General features: G+C 40.4%; 1 protein-coding gene across 1 annotated transcript in view; it reads left to right on the plus strand.

Annotated features, from left to right (window-relative positions):
- The window catches only part of BRCA1 (breast cancer 1, early onset), a 27,851-nt gene extending 20,727 nt beyond the window's left edge, over window positions 1-7,124 (plus strand). The window contains exons 16-22 of the mRNA XM_010292933.1: window positions 1,442-1,519; window positions 2,020-2,060; window positions 3,399-3,482; window positions 3,897-3,951; window positions 5,286-5,359; window positions 5,901-5,961; window positions 7,021-7,124. Of these exons, the coding sequence (XP_010291235.1) occupies window positions 1,442-1,519; window positions 2,020-2,060; window positions 3,399-3,482; window positions 3,897-3,951; window positions 5,286-5,359; window positions 5,901-5,961; window positions 7,021-7,124 (497 nt within the window). The remainder of the gene's footprint in view (window positions 1-1,441; window positions 1,520-2,019; window positions 2,061-3,398; window positions 3,483-3,896; window positions 3,952-5,285; window positions 5,360-5,900; window positions 5,962-7,020) is intronic.
- The last annotated feature ends 8,531 nt before the right edge of the window (window positions 7,125-15,655 follow it).

Here is a 15,655-nt window from a genome sequence, read left to right on the forward strand (position 1 = left end):
TCAGCAATAAATTTCAGTAAGTTTGAGGAGAAGGTATTAATTGTTTTCTTCTCTGATAATTTTTTTGTTTCAACTTGCGAATCTTTCTTACTCTATTTCTCAGAATCAGCGAGAGTATGTTTTGTTTCTTCGTGTGGTTTGAAGTTAATGTTACTCTTTTTTTTTTTTTTTTTTTTCCCCCCCCCACACCCCAACTGTTTGGTCACAACTTTCAGGTGTTTACAGCGCGTTAACATGAAGTAGTTCAGAACCAGCCAAAAAGAAAGCAAGATAGTTCCTAAAGAAACGGGATACAAACATTGTGGAAATAAGATGCTATTTTGGTTTCCTAATTCCTTCTAGGGATTATAAATGCTGTTTCATTCTAAATTTTTGAAAGAAACTGATCTTTAATAGAAAACTGGAAGTGGGACTTAATTGTATGCATAACTGATGGTAGTTGATAGTGAAGGCGTGCTTCCATGGGAACAAAGAACTACCATTTCATCACAACTATTATTTGCGTGCTTGATTAAGGTATTCAAATTAGGTTTTGGTCTTTGGTAGAGCTCAAGAATGCCATTATTCAAAGCTTGAAGGAACTTTCTAGAAACTTACAATAGTGCAATACTACAGTTTCAAATTTCACAAATGTATTCTGAAACAGATAACATTAACTTCAGGAGAGCCTAATGTTCCTCAGTAACATTAAGTTACTATATTGCTGTGTCTAGGCGTATGTTATATTTAAGCTCTCTACTGAACCTCTCACTAGCTTTTAACCAACATTTCCTTTAAAAGCAAAATATTTTGAGCCCAGTCTGGGTGTTGAGTATGTTATATTCTGTGCTTGCATTTTGCTTCATAGAAGCACTTCTAGCTAGCTCATATTTGGATACAATCTATCACATCAGCCTTTCTTGCTTTTGAAAACCAACATAGAAGCCAAAAAGTCCTGTTATTCCCAATCTATGGACTCAATTTTTGCCTTTTTCTTCAGGAATTGTATCGTAGACACCATGACCATATGTTTTTGGTGAGGTAGATTGCTCTGTCTTCATAAAACAGAGATAGGATAAACTGCTTTCTGAAGTTGTGCCTGTTCTGGTAGAGTAGAAGATGATCTTAAATGGCTAGTCATCTAAAAGTTTATGTCAGCATTAGGCACTGAATCCTACTGTTAGTGTCCTCTGTCTTGACTAATATTCATGCTTTTTCCTGCCTTTTATCTTTACTGAATAACTTAAAAAAGTGTTCAAAAGTTGTACATGTGACTAGTTTTCTGCTCAGTTCCTTCAGTTTAGTAGAATCAGGACACTAAAATTTTGGAACCTTTCTGTAGATGGTCTTGATATTTTGCTTTTAGGTACAAATAACCTGAACAGTTTGGGTTTTTGTTTTTTTGGGGTTTTTTTGACTAATGGCAAAACTGAAAGAGATCTTATTCTTGTTTGCTCTGCAGATAAGGAGCTGGTGTGTGAACGGACACTGAAGTACTTTCTGGGTATTGCAGGAAGAAAATGGGTAGTTAGTTATCAGTGTAAGTTATGGGCTGGTTCTTACCAGCTCTTACCACTTACTAAAACTTGTTTTGGAGCTAGAAAGTCTCTGCCCTTCTATCACAACTACACTCTTACTTGTTCCACTTAAAAAAAAAAAAAAAAAAAAAGGATCCCTTAATTTCTTGGCATCTGACGTTTTGCAGATACTTTAAAATAAATTAAAAACAAACAAACAGCATCATCAAACTTCTTTCTTTTCTGAATACTTTTCCTGCTTTCATATAACCACACTGGATCGCTCCACACCCTGACAAAAGCCTTTCCTCCCTCTTAATTTAAATCTTTGAGTTAAGTGCAAAATTAGTATTACTTATAAAAGTAGAAGAACTCTTTAAGTTCTTTAAGGCATCATACAGTATTCAGTTTCGCTCAGTACAAATACCTTCAATTTAATAAGGTAATGAAGTCAGACTATTGGCAGTAGAAGAACAATTTTGCTGGGTAAAATGACTTGTCCTGTTCTGCTCTTTTTATTTAGGGGTAATTCAGTCTTTTAAAGAAGGAAGGATACTGGATGAGGTAGGTCATTTATCTTGAGTGAAATGTCAAATGCGTAAGCAATGCTGTTACATTGATAGACCTATTAGTAGCCTCAGATATTGTCTAAACTGCTAATATATGGAGATTTGGCTCTGAAAACTGGGATTCTAGCTTTACCAAATGCTAGGACCGAAAGCCACACTTAGGCTATATGTATTCATCGTTATTGAAGACATAATGGGTCCCTATTATTTTTTGGAACAGGTTATAGGCATGTTTTTTTATAAGTGTTCCTACTGATATTGATGGATTACAGCATAGAGGAAAAGATCTGTTGTCTGCTTAAGGAAATAATGTTGGAACATGGCTATATGGATAGTTTTGTTTTGTTTTTAAACATTAGAATAGCCAACTACTGAAAACTCATTCCAGTATTTACTACCTTTCCTAGTAGAAATGGCTTATTTGATATGACCCTGATTTAGGTGGATTTTTGTATTCCTGGGTAGTATCTGGTTTTTCATTCTCTAGTACAGGTTTTTGGAGAATGTCATATTAGTGACACAGTGTGGATTTCATATATCTAAAGAGCAGAAATGCCCACTTTCTGGTATGAAATCCATATGTCCTTTTGTCAAGCCCAGGATGAAGAAGAAAAATCTTAGTCACAAGAAGGCCCTAGGAAGGGGTATTAAAGACCCTCCTGTGCTTGCGGTGAAAGGGGGAAATTGCTACAGAATTGACTGGGAATGCTAGAATATGGGACAGCTGTTAACATTGTCATACACTCCTACATTGCTTTAGGCAAGGAGAAGAGCCTCCAATTATAATGAAATCCAACATTTTTTTTCCCCCCCCCAAGTAAACAGGAAATATGCAGCTGCTCTTCATACTCGTGTAGCAGGTTAGACTGCAGGGAAGTTTTGGAGAAGTTTCAAGAAAGTATTGGAGAAATGGGAGTTTGAGTCAGGTGTAGGCCTGAAATTACAAAATGCAGCACTGTATTTGTTATTAATCTATAAACTAAGTGAATACCTTGAAATAACCTTATGTACTGGTAATTAATTTCTATGAAATGAGACTTTACTAAGAAGTTAATTACAGTCTTGGAGTGTTGCCCCTTCTTTTATATGGTATGCTAGACTACTATACAGTTTGGCTATAATTTGCTGCTTCAAAAATTGTCAGATGCTGCAGGGGTTTTGTTACAGCTCTCCATCATTTTTCTTGAAAAGCCTTTTAATTAATTTTCTGCACACAATTGTAAGGTTTCCAGTTTTGAAGTCTGACAACTTCTTCGTGTTCTGATCCAGAACTCTGACCAGGAAAGTTTTCTCAGTCTCTAACTTCTGATTGCTTGTTTATGTTATGTTCCAGGAGGACTTTGAAGTTAGAGGAGATGTAATCAATGGGAGAAACCACCAAGGTCCTAAGAGGGCTAGACAGTCTCTGACTGAAAAGGTATGAGCACAGCAGGGAGGAAAACACGGCTGTGACTGTTTCAGATATGTGGCTAAGCTAGCTGAATATGTAGAACTTCTTCCAATTTCTCTGCTGTTCCATATATACAGAGTTGTACAAATTAAGTATTTTTATACATGAAAGGTGAGCTTTGTCATCAGCAGTGCAGATATGCTCAGGTGACTCACTGTGCTTAGAGTGAATGCTGTCTTTTTATAACCGGTATAGGATAGCACAGGATTGGGGGCTTTTGATTATATTCTTTTGTTTTGTAGGCTACAAAGAGCGTCAGATATACTTGCGAAACAGCGATAGCTTGATAACCGGTCTTAGAAGTGCAATGAAGCCAGCATATTAAGCATTGTCCTTTAAAGTTTCCATACGTACACCGTTAACATGTTCCTTTTTTTTCAGATCTTTAAAGACTTTGAGATCTGTTGCTATGGACCTTTCACTGATATGACTACCGGTATGTTATTTTAATGTAATTAAATGAACTCTTAGCATAAAAAAATAATTTGGAGGGGGGATTGTGTGCATTCACCAGAGTTTTACATTTGACCTCTTCTTGGTACTCCTGTACCTCTTTTACTCTGAAACTGTCAAAATACCTACATGAGGTACAGTGTAGGTAAAGAACTTTATCCAGGTCTATTCCCAGGCAGAATGGAAGCAGTGTTCTCTTCTATTTGGATATCCCCAGAGAACTGCTCTGGCAATTTTGCTGCATTTCAAAACAGGCCTTCTATCTAGTTTATCCCTGATTCTCTAGCAATGAAGAAAAAGCATTAATATGCTGTCTGGTGATTGCTTTAGATGCTGTTGAACACTTGTATTTGAGCATTTTTTTCCTTCTGTCTTAGTAAACAATTTCTAAGTATTGTTTTTCTAGCAGTTGACACATCCTCAGTGTAATCTTCTCTCTAGCAGCAGATGTTAAAAGTGAAACACACAACAAAGCCAGGAGTTCATATACAAAGAAAAAGCTGGGCAGGATAGCTTCTTTTTGTTAGTTTAAAATTGAATAAAGTACTGTAGATGTTCTGAAAGTTTAAGCTAGAATTTTTCTACGTACATATTTGTACATTTCTTCCCATTTTTGTGGCTTATTCAGCAGGTATGTTCCAATTTGTCCAATACAGCTTTATTTTTGGCTGGATGAAATATCTGCACATCTCTTGACATTTACAGTAATTGTATGTATGAGGATGCAGTGCTTTCACCTGCTGCAGTGATCATCAGTTATGGCTCTTGTACTTGAGACACTTACCTTCTTCACTATCAATTCAACAAATCGGTGGCAATTAAATACTTTGGCTACTTTTGTTAATGAGAGATAATCACAGTTGTAACTCCTGATTTTTAATTTTAATTTCATGTCTTACATCCTTATGATAAGAGGAAATAAATTGTTAGTGACTTTCTCTTTAAGTTTTGGGCATGTGGTGTTGCTTTTTCAGGAGTTTTTTGTTCTGTTTAGTACCAACTAGAGGGTGAAGGTGAGTTGATGTTCCTCAGCAGGCTAGAAAGTGAAAGGGCTTACTGGAGGTGTTCAAAAAACATGTATATGTGGCACTTCAGGACCTGGTTTAGTGGGCATGGTGGTGTTGGGTTGACGGTTGGACTTGATCTTAGAGGTCTTTTCCAATCTTAATGATTCTATGATTCTCTACTAAGGCTTACATTTATTTCAAACTATGATAGTTTATATCTTGGAAAAACACATGAGGGCTTAGAGAATAGTGTTAGTTTCAACGTGATGTAAATCATTGAAGTAATAAATTGTTTATCTGATTTCTTCAGAACATCTAGAATGGATGGTGGAGCTTTGTGGTGCCTCTGTAGTGAAGCAAGTTCATCTGTTCACACACAAAACAGTAAGTGTTAATAAATGTTGTACTTAACATTGTCAATGGTCTACAGCAATGTAATACACAATACGTTGAAAGATTACTTGGCCTTCATGGACTTGTCAAAGACTGGTGCATATAGATATGCTAGAGAGAACTGTCTGCGCAGTAATGATGCCAAGCCGCATGGCAACAGTTCTTGTGTTCTAGACTCTGGCCACTCTGTATTAGAAGACAGGCTCACATAGTGGAAAACTGATTAGACTACTCTATGTCAGCCTGTAGGCCAGATAGCTAATCTCTATTGAAATTAGCACTGAGCCTCACTTTCCAGTGCAAAAAAGCCTTTAGTGCCTTAACTTAGTCACCGCAGTCCTGGAGAGAAATCACAGAAAAATCCTAGGAACTAATGTCTTTCTCCCTTTACTACTGCTTCCTAAAGTCTTCTCAGAAGTGATGCACTGAAGCAGAGTTAGCCCAGTTATCGCGCTCTGCAGGTAGGTGTGAGGGTGATTTAATGACAGACAGATAATGGTAGCATTTTTATTTTCTTATCCGGAAATCCTAGAATTCTAATGCTGTCGTGGTTGTGCAGCCAGATGCGTGGATGGAAAACATGGATTACAGAGGTAAAACGACACACTGTCATGACTGTTTTATGGTACACGTTGACTGTCTTTATCACCTCAGTCCTTTTAATGGTTAAATACCAGAGAGGTTTCGATTAGAGGAATCGAAGTAAAATACTACTGCGTCTGGAGATAGGGGTATGTCTGGAAAGAAAAATTTTAAAGGACAAGGTATATTATCTCAAGAACCAGCAACGGAGTTTTAAAAGGTAGTCTGGCAGGCAAATACTATTCTTAGCTCAGTTGTCCTGCGTATCATCAACTTTATAGAAACTTTTCTGATAGGAGGTAGTTTCTAAAAGGTGGGGAGGCATGCCCTTGAGGACTAGTAAGATCCAGGAGAAAGCCTCAGGTGGGACAAGATTCTCTTGGTTTGGAAAGAATATCTAGCTGCAAAGTGTTAACTGATACACCTTTGCTTTCCCCGCCCCCCGCCCCCCCCAATCAAAATGCTCCAGAGAAACCATGAGACACTGAAAGTGCAAGTGTTCCAGACTAACTTACTTTTAAATGAGATAAGTGGGAGTTGTGGGATGAATGGGAGCTAGTTAGACTAGTGGAGTTCAATAAAAAAATGGAGCAGGAGGAGAAACAACAGCTGTTTCCATGGCACTGGGAAAATGAGAACATAAAGAAAAAGATCCTGAAATAGTGAAGAACAGTCTGGGAGCACTTCAGTAATTTTCTATTGCTTCTCTCTTAATGAGACTCATTGCTTGTCACATACTCAGTATGCCTGAGCAGACAGGAACTGAGGTCCTAAATTAAAAGATAACAAGGACTGCACTCTTTGCTTTTAGTGTTTATTCTATGGTGTTCAAAATTTCCTGCCTGACCATTTGCCAAACATCTTTTGTTTTTGGAGCAGCAATATTACCTGCATTGTTAAAAGGAGTTAGTAGTGCCACCTCACTGTTCCTAGACTTTTGTTTCTTATCAAGGCCTTTAAAATGTCTAAAATAAAGCAAATAGCTTGATCTGAATGACCTTAGTAAGCTCACCTTAAGCTTCCTTTGACTCATTGATAATAGTTTTACCGTTTGTGTCTTTCTCTTACAGCAATCCAGCAAAAGAACAGTGTTGCCATGGTGATTCGAGAGTGGGTATTAGACAGTGTTGCTTGCTATAAGTGCCAGGAGTTTGATGGTTACCTTGTGTCTTAAGGGTGATCTGCAGTTCATTTTTTTTCATTGCTCAGAAATTCTCATCAGTGCTGACACTTTGGTAATTATTTTAAAGACTGAGGAAAAATGTTTAAGTCACTTACACAGAGACTATGTGCATGTCGTGTTCTTGTTCAGAGTAAAATAACTACATTTTTATTAACAATAAAGTTACTTAAACAACATTGCCATATAAAGATGGAATTAGCCACTGGGCTTCAAAGATTAACATTTCTCATTTCAAGATAGTAATTTAAAATTAATGTAAAACAAATTCTAAAAGTTAGAAAATTTAGAACACGGCCTCCTCAGGGAAATGGTGATGTATTATTTACCATTGCAGCCAGTTCCTGTTTATGTACTTGAGGACATTTTGTAGACAGTCATTTACCAGAGTAATATTGGGCTCAGGGCTTGAATTAAAATGTACCTGCGCTCCTGACTTTTTCATTTTGCATAAATACATACCCTGAATAAGGGTGTATACCAAAAAACAATGGAATATTATTTTGTGACTACTAAATGCATCAGCCTGGTTAATCTTAGGCCATGGATTACAGTTGTGTTGAAAACTATACAAACAGCTCTCCTGTTGTATGTAAAAGTGCCAACTTGTCCTAAGGAGGAAAGTCATCTACAAGTACAGCCCCTGAAAAGCCAACACTTGATTCTCAATGTAAACCAATTGTTAAAACCACAAGCCTATACCAGTGTTGTGTCAGTCTTATTCAGGAGAAGTGTATGTGGCACCTATGAAGAGATAATAAACAGATGCACTTTAGTATCCCAGTGACCCATAATAAGCCCTATAACAATCTGCTTCTAATAGTCCCTGTCCACAAAACAAAACTGCAAATAAAATAAATTGCTTTTTATGGAAGAAAATACATTGCTTCTTTTTGTTGCCAAGCAATCCAACTTCATAAATAATTTTGTACTTTCAGAGCAGAAAGAGAACCTGTTTTCATAAAGTTGTTTAAAAAAAAAAATGTAGCGAAGTTCAGAGAATTGTTTGGTGCTCAGATGCTGATAGATTGTCTTAGAAAGTTATAGAAAATATGTTTATAAATATTAGAATGCTCAAAGGAAATAAAATTATTTTGGCAAGTACTTGATGTAATTGTTTATCTCTTCTAATGTAAATCAGTCACTCAGTCTCCGCATTGAGGCATATATGAAAAAAAAAAAAATCTGAAGTCCAGCCTCTGGGAATGGGGGAAGGGAATGAAGACTTACTGGAGGAGGTAAAAAATGTAAACTAGAATTTCAGAGCTGGAATTGGAATTGGAATTTCCATCAACTCGAGGAGAAAATTTGTTATCAAGTGTCTTGCAGTTGCCAAGTAGAGGCAAATGTAGTCTAACTAGGCATCGCTACTAGTAGTGCAAGTGCTGGAAGCATTTGCTCAGGTGACATATGTTGCTGTTTTCTTCTATGTGACAATATTTCATAACTATCGAGGCTGTTCAACACTGCCTTACCTTCAGACTGGTGCTCCTCTTATCTCTGGAGCCCACACTGGGGTTTTTATTTTTATAATCTACATTTCAAAAGATAGCTGGGGGGGGCAACTAAATGCTGCCTGTTAGATGCAAGTAAAAGGCCAAGCAAGACTGTTTTGCATCTGCCACTGTAAAATTGTCCCTCAGATCTTGATGCAAAGGTGGTTCTTTCTAGCAGGTAAGGTACTAGCTCCAGCTAGATAACTGCCAGTAGGAATGACACTTGTGACATTGCCCTTCTTCCTTGGAGTGGACTAGACTAGATCTGTGGAAACTCTGTTTCTAACAAAATAAGTATAACCTATTAATTTTGTAGTAATCTGCATCTCATTTAAGATTTGAATGAAGTGAAATGGTTTGAATAAACAGCTAGGTGAAAGAAGGATATGCTCCCAGAGAAGTAAGTTTAAGGGCACCTGATGTGGCTGCCATCAGGGAATCCGTATTGACTTCTCTAGTCTGACTTCCGTCTTCAGTAATAAAGCCCCAGCACTTGGAGCTTCATGGCCACCATGTGGGTTGGAAATGCCATTTTGTACATGAGGATCAAGCTGCATTTCCTCCCTGTTTGCTCATATGCAAGAGCAGCTTGCTTTATGACACTTCCCAGGGTAGGAAGCCTCTGAGGTGAACGCATTTTTGAGACGTGGCTCGGCCATGCTGTGCCTTTTGCAGTAATTATCTGAGGGCAAGGAGTAGCAGAATCAAACATCATTAAAGAGCTAGACACCTAGTTAAAGGGGCTGCATACAAACTGTCCTAGTAATCAGCATGTGCCCTGCATACTATTCACTAGAGTGAGGGGAATAAACAAAGGAAAGGCTGGTGCTTGCTGTATGCTTGCCTGAGGCTTTGCCGGCAGGTAAGTACTATGCTTGTAATTAAAACTGCTCTGCTTTTGTAACTTAACCGGAGCCTTTCTCTATGCAGCTGCATCAGGGCCAACTACCAAGAAACCTGAGCTCTGCTGTTTAGTGTACATACGCCCTCCCATGGTCCCAGCTGCAGGAGGAATCTACTGGACACACAGCTTTGACCCAGTCTTTCTCGTCAGTACTTTCCTGACGTGTTCAGGCTATGTTTTCTCTGAATCAGTAGGAGCCAGTGCATCAGAGTAATGCTTTACTGTACAGAAGTTTTCAAAACTACATGGGGGGGGGGGGGGGTGGAGCAATTGTCTTCTTTCCTTCCCCTTTTCTCTGGGCTATTAAATGCTAACTAATTCTTAAGGCAAAGGAGAGGAATTTATTTTGTTTGGGGAACAAAGTACCTCCTGTGCTAATGAGAGTTAACCTTGCACTGGGACAGTAACAGGCTGGCTTTGTTTCACTAGCATCGTTGCAGCCCATCCCTTTTTCACCTTAAGGTGGTGTTGAGAATCCTTAACATCTGATTCTGGGTCATGGATTTTGCCTGATGCTTGGCTATGCCATGCACGGTTTCTGTTGTTCTTTACTTTACCGAGCCTTCAGCTACATAGAGTAGGAGTCACAGCTGTAGCCCCAGACAGGCTCATCAAAAACATTCAGCCTGCACCTTGTCTACTACAGCATCTGAGATCAGGCACAGCCCAAAGCCTCAGGCCCTGCAGAGGTGTTCTGGGGCTCTGTTCCTGCCTCTTCACCAGCACAAATGAGTTGAAGCATTTCTGTGAGGCTGCCTTATCTTACCAGAGAAAGTGTTAACAAGGGGTGGGGGGGGGCAGAAGCTGTCCAGGGCTTGTTTTCGTATATATGGGAATGGATTCCTGGTTAAAATTCATGTATGTTAATTAAGTATAGCTTTGTCTTGCATCCTTATCAGCCATGCTGATACAGAGGCCAGCAGAGAATAAGCAGCCTGCTACCAATTCAGACTGCCCTTTACATTTTGCTGCTAGGCAGCATGGAGTTATGCATTGACAGAGCCCACTCAGGTTACATTAATGTTGTTGGAATAAATGTGTAATTTCTGTTTGCTTCATAGCTATTGTGGAGGCTGCAGACTGAAGCAACAGGGAGAGGTTTGTGGACTGTAGGGGGTAATTAAGCATCAAAGTAAAAAATATTACTCAATAGTTAAAAGCCCATTGTGTTTGGCAATACTGAATTTTTATGTAGGATTTTACTGCTGCTTAAAGGGAGTTTCTGGTCCTTAAAAGAACAAAACAGCAGACTTCCTGGAACACGGTGCAGCACATCTGTACCTAAAATGTTTGTGCAGTGCCTCTGATGTCTTTCTCCTTGCTATACCAGACACTTCCTGCATAAGAGGGTGAGACTGAACCATATTCTCACTCCTCTTTTTCCCTCCTTGGTCCAGTTCCTTGCTCAGAACTCTGTAACATGCAAGCCTCTGGGGCCACCACAGCTGCTGATGATGATACTGGAAACACCTGCGTGGTGAAGACTGTCCACATGCTAGAAGTTCCAGCTGGGTTTGTTCAGCCTGGAGAAGGCTAGGGCAGTAGGGGGTGAGGTATAATTGAGAATCCCCTTTAATACAGCTGCCAAATTGTGTCAGTTTTTACTACAACCTGAGCATGCAGGATGGTGCTAGAACAGTGTTTTTGCCACCTCTGACTCTGCAGCCTGATTTGCAGACTCGCCATTACACAGGTAAGATAATTGCTGGTGGTGGTGACTGTTTGCTGGGGAACACCCTTTACATTCCTCATAGGTTATGGATGGCAGCTTCTGCTCAAAAAGGAGGTGAAGGGGTACTTGTTCTCCATGCTGTAATGTAGAGATTTTTAAATGCCTCTACTAGCAGAGCCTTGTAGTCATTATGCATTGTAAATGAGCTTCTTTGAGTCCTGCTTTAAAAGAATATTAAAGTGGTAAAGCCATTTAACATGTAGGAGGCAAAGGAAGGAGAAGATAGCAGCTGGGATTCCCACAGCAGGCTCTGTTCTGATCAGGCTGTACAGAAATCTCCTTTGTTCTTTCCTTCCTGGGCTTTTAGGTGTGGGGGGACCTCTTCAGCCTGTACTCCTTGCCTTGCCACTTCACTTTGTCATTATTGTTTGGAAAGGGACTGTAAGAGTGCATCTTTAATTTATTGAAACTCCAGCTTGTCTACCTCCTTCCCTCAAAGGAGCAAGCAGTAGCAGAGTGTCATCTTATGGGACTGATGACAGAATTTGGGGGGGGGGGCGGGTAGTGTAGCACAGGGCTTCCAGAAGAAGTTGGATTCCGGTGGGACTGCAGTGCTCATAGGATCATTGAGGTTGGAAAGGACCTCTAAGATCAACAAGTCCAACCGTCAACCGTCAACCCAACACCACCGTGCCCACTAAACCATATCCCAAAGTGCCACATCTACACGTTTTTTGAAGGGCTCCAGTGGTGGTGACTCCACCACTTCCCTGGGCAGCCTGTTCTAATCCCTGACCACTCTTCCAATTGACTGGCTAGGGTCTTTCTCTACACAGCCGCACAGCAGAGCAAAGATTCATGAGGCTTACTGATTTATAGAGACTGCCTGAGCCTTTTCTACACTGAGACTGGTGCAAGGTGACCTGGGCTCTGTCAAGTGTGTTGTGTTGACACTGCCTGGATTACAAAGGTCAGTCATACAGCAATCGCATTAAATGGTGGGTCTCAAAACACTTTACAGATATGATTGATTCTTCTTTCCTGTTCCCCTTCTGCTTGAGGCTAGATATTACTGCCCCTACTTTGAGTTGTTTCTGGTCATAGGTAGATCAGGAGTATTTTTGTGTACAGGCTGGAGACATCCCAGGCCTAGACAGTGTCTGCCAGACCAGCTGCTCCTTCCCTGTGAAAGGAGACTGACAAGGACTTGATTATGGCTTGGGGTGGTAGGGATTTGTTCAACAAAGGTACCTTTTGCAACAACTTTATTCTGCTGCCTTAGACTGTCTTTTCTGTGGGTGCCTTAAATTTGATGTAGTGTTCCTTTTGAATTCTGTAAAGTTGTACGTATTTTGGTACCTGATCTACTAATACTGCTGAGTAGCAGTAACTACATAGATAGCTTTTTGCTGAAGTAGTTTACTCTTTAAAATCCTCCTTCTACATTTGGATCCATACACAAAGAGTTATTTCCTTGCAGATCTGAAACCATTTGTAAGACAGCGGCTTATTCATGGATGCAATTAGAACACTTGTCTGACTCATTACTAGAGTTAATGGTAAATCAAAGAAATATTCAGTACGTTCCTATAACTATTCTTGGTAATTTCCTGGATTGCTTTCATCTTGGGTCTGGCGTCAGTTTTATTTTGCTGATATTACGAATAAAAACCTTGTGCGTAACCTATAATGATCCATCTTGGTAGAAATACCCATGAATTCACCTGGTTCACAGGACAGATGATGTGAGCTGAGGCTAAGCAGTAAAGGTAGCTGAGGCTAAGCTTTGTCCTCCGTTGCCTACACTGTTCTGCGTGTTTGCTGGCTCTCCTTTAGAATCTTAACTACGATCCTGAGACTGCAAAAGGACTGTTCAGACTCTCCAGGTTTTGTGCAGGGATTCTTTAGCACAAGTGGCACTACGCACCTTTCTTCACTGAACATGTATGTTAAGCGTTTGGCTTGGATCAAAGTGGAGTCTGCTGAAGAAGATGAATTTGATATGATGTTAATTGTTTGGAGTATAGGTAATAGCTTTTCTTGAACAGACAGTAAGAATGGACACCTTCCCAGAAAAGAGGTGAGAAGGGCTTTTCTGAAGGGGTTTCAAGACCCATGCTTATGGAATCGGTGTAGCGCTTTCAGAAGGGTGGGGGAATGTGTGCAGGGGCTATCTGCAGGGTAAGGTCAAAGGCGTGGAAGCCAGGGGTAGAGTGCTGGCTCTGTTCGTCTAGGGTGGCAGAGGCAGTTGGAGACAGTTCTGCAGTTCAGAGGTGGGTTCATAAGGTGTCACGCTGGCCTCGTATAAGAATGCCTGCATATCAGGTCTTTGCTTTAACAAGTCATTCACCCATGAAGCACAGCAGTGCATTTTCCAAAGGTCAAGAAACCTTGATTTCTGTGGTGGCAGTGTGACTGTATCCTGTAAAAGCTGCTGGAGCAAAGCAAAACTGTGTGGATTGTCACTTGCGCTGCCCATCTGGTTCTAGGGCCACTGCAACAGATAGGACAACCAACACACAAAGAAGGCTGATTGATACTTGACCACCTCTCCCAGAAGCAGTGGTCTGAGTTTAGGAGTCACTTAAGGAAAGCATAGGAGCAGTTGGAGCCAACAGTCCTTCCAAGCATTTGTGTGTGAACCAATCTTTTCATCCTGTCCTGGGTAGAAATAACAGTGTTTCTTGCTTTGCCTTTTGCCCAAAACATGGAGACAGTCCATCTTCAGTCACAGCTAACTGCCAGGTAGCAGCAAGATGAGGGCTGGAGATGAATTTTTATTCCTTGCAGTCTCTGAAAGGGCCAGGATCTGAGACAGGTAGTTTTAGCCTTGGACCAGCGTATTACTAGGAGGTGACAGAACAGAGGAGGGTGGTACAGTTGCTCTGAAGTCATACACACGTTAGGCTCTGAACTCATTCTTAAATATGCAGGTTCAACTTTTGAAAGGATGTGCTATTTATCATGTGCCTACCAGCAGCTTATAAACCTTAGCTTAGGCTTGAAAAGCATCAATTCTTGTTTCCTTGTTTCTTTGTAAAGAGCATTTCTGAAAAGCAGTTTCTTGTTCTGCTGTGGAGCAGACTTTCACAGCTCATCAGGTCATGAGCCGTTAATGTTGAGAATGCTGGAATGATAGTATTTGGCAAGCAACAGGTACTTATCTTCACAGGCACATGAGGGAGGGCAGGTTCTGCAGGATGTGACTTATGCATGTGTTGAGTGCTGCTGCTGCAACATCTAATAAAATAAAAAAAAAAAGGCTTTCAGGATATGGTTTACTGTAAAGTTCAAATTTTTAGCAGAACACAAAGACCACAAAGACTTTTTCCCTAAAGCAGGATGCATATCAATCATACCTTCATGTACCTGGTCAAATCAGTAGCCCAACTCTCCCTTCTATATTGTTTGCTGCTAGGCCTGCTAAATAGCAATAGCACTTAGCCCTTAGAGAGGTAGGAGGTCTGAATGCAATTCAAGATAGGCATCTGGCTTGACATGGACTTTTGATGTTAAGGTGACATGTCGCCTGCCTGCAGAGGAACAGTTCCGGTACTGAAGCTGCTGTGAGAAGTCAAAAGGTTGCAGGAGAAACCTGCAGATGTTTTTTTTGTTGTTTGGGTTTTTTGGGTTTTTTTGGGTTTTTTTGTTGTTTTTTTTTTAATGAGCTGCAAGTCTGGTTATTGCAGGCTTTGAAATTAAGTACTTAGTAGTTGTACAAAGATTTTACAAGTTTTTCCTGTGAAAAGCAACCTTTGGTCTGTCTGTTTTGGTTTTTTCTCCTTCCCTGATCAGTACCCAATTCCTGGATGAAAAGCACAAAAGACTCTGCTCAGTTGGACCAAGATGTACAGTGAAACAGTTCTTTCCTTCCAGTTCCCTGTGGGGATAGTACCCTACAACATGAGCCGGCTTCACTATATCTGCTCAACAGTGCTACTCTTCACCAAGAAAATTGTTCAGGTGCACAGCTAATTCTTCTGACTCTCTGGAGTACTAGCTGTCCTGTCTCATTGTGCCTACCATGCAAGCGTTCATGTTTCCATCAGACAGGATGAGCACGTAGCCAGTACACTCATGCTTGTTACAGTCCTTTCTGTCTAGTCATGATCCATGCAGCACATAGTTTCATGGATGCTATGGCTTTATCAGCTAATGAAATCTGGGCCTATGTCTGTTTGGGCACCTCCCAAGTGACCTCTAAATTCTCCTCCCTGTGAACCAAAATGTCCAGAAATACTAATGCTGCATCATTACCAAAGAGTTTCCATGCATGCATCTTGCAGACATGTGTACAGTGTTCACATGTATGTGATGGGTGTTCCCAAGCTCGCTGATGAAGACACATCTGCAAACAGAAGCTCACAACATCAGTGTCCTGTCCTAAAGGTGGGGAGAATTGCCCTAGCTGAATTTGGGTGGAGGCTGCAGCTGGTTTATCTGTGGGCTCTGT

This window comes from Phaethon lepturus, unplaced genomic scaffold (genome assembly GCF_000687285.1).
Source record: "Phaethon lepturus isolate BGI_N335 unplaced genomic scaffold, ASM68728v1 scaffold1978, whole genome shotgun sequence".
Lineage (NCBI taxonomy): Eukaryota > Metazoa > Chordata > Aves > Phaethontiformes > Phaethontidae > Phaethon > Phaethon lepturus.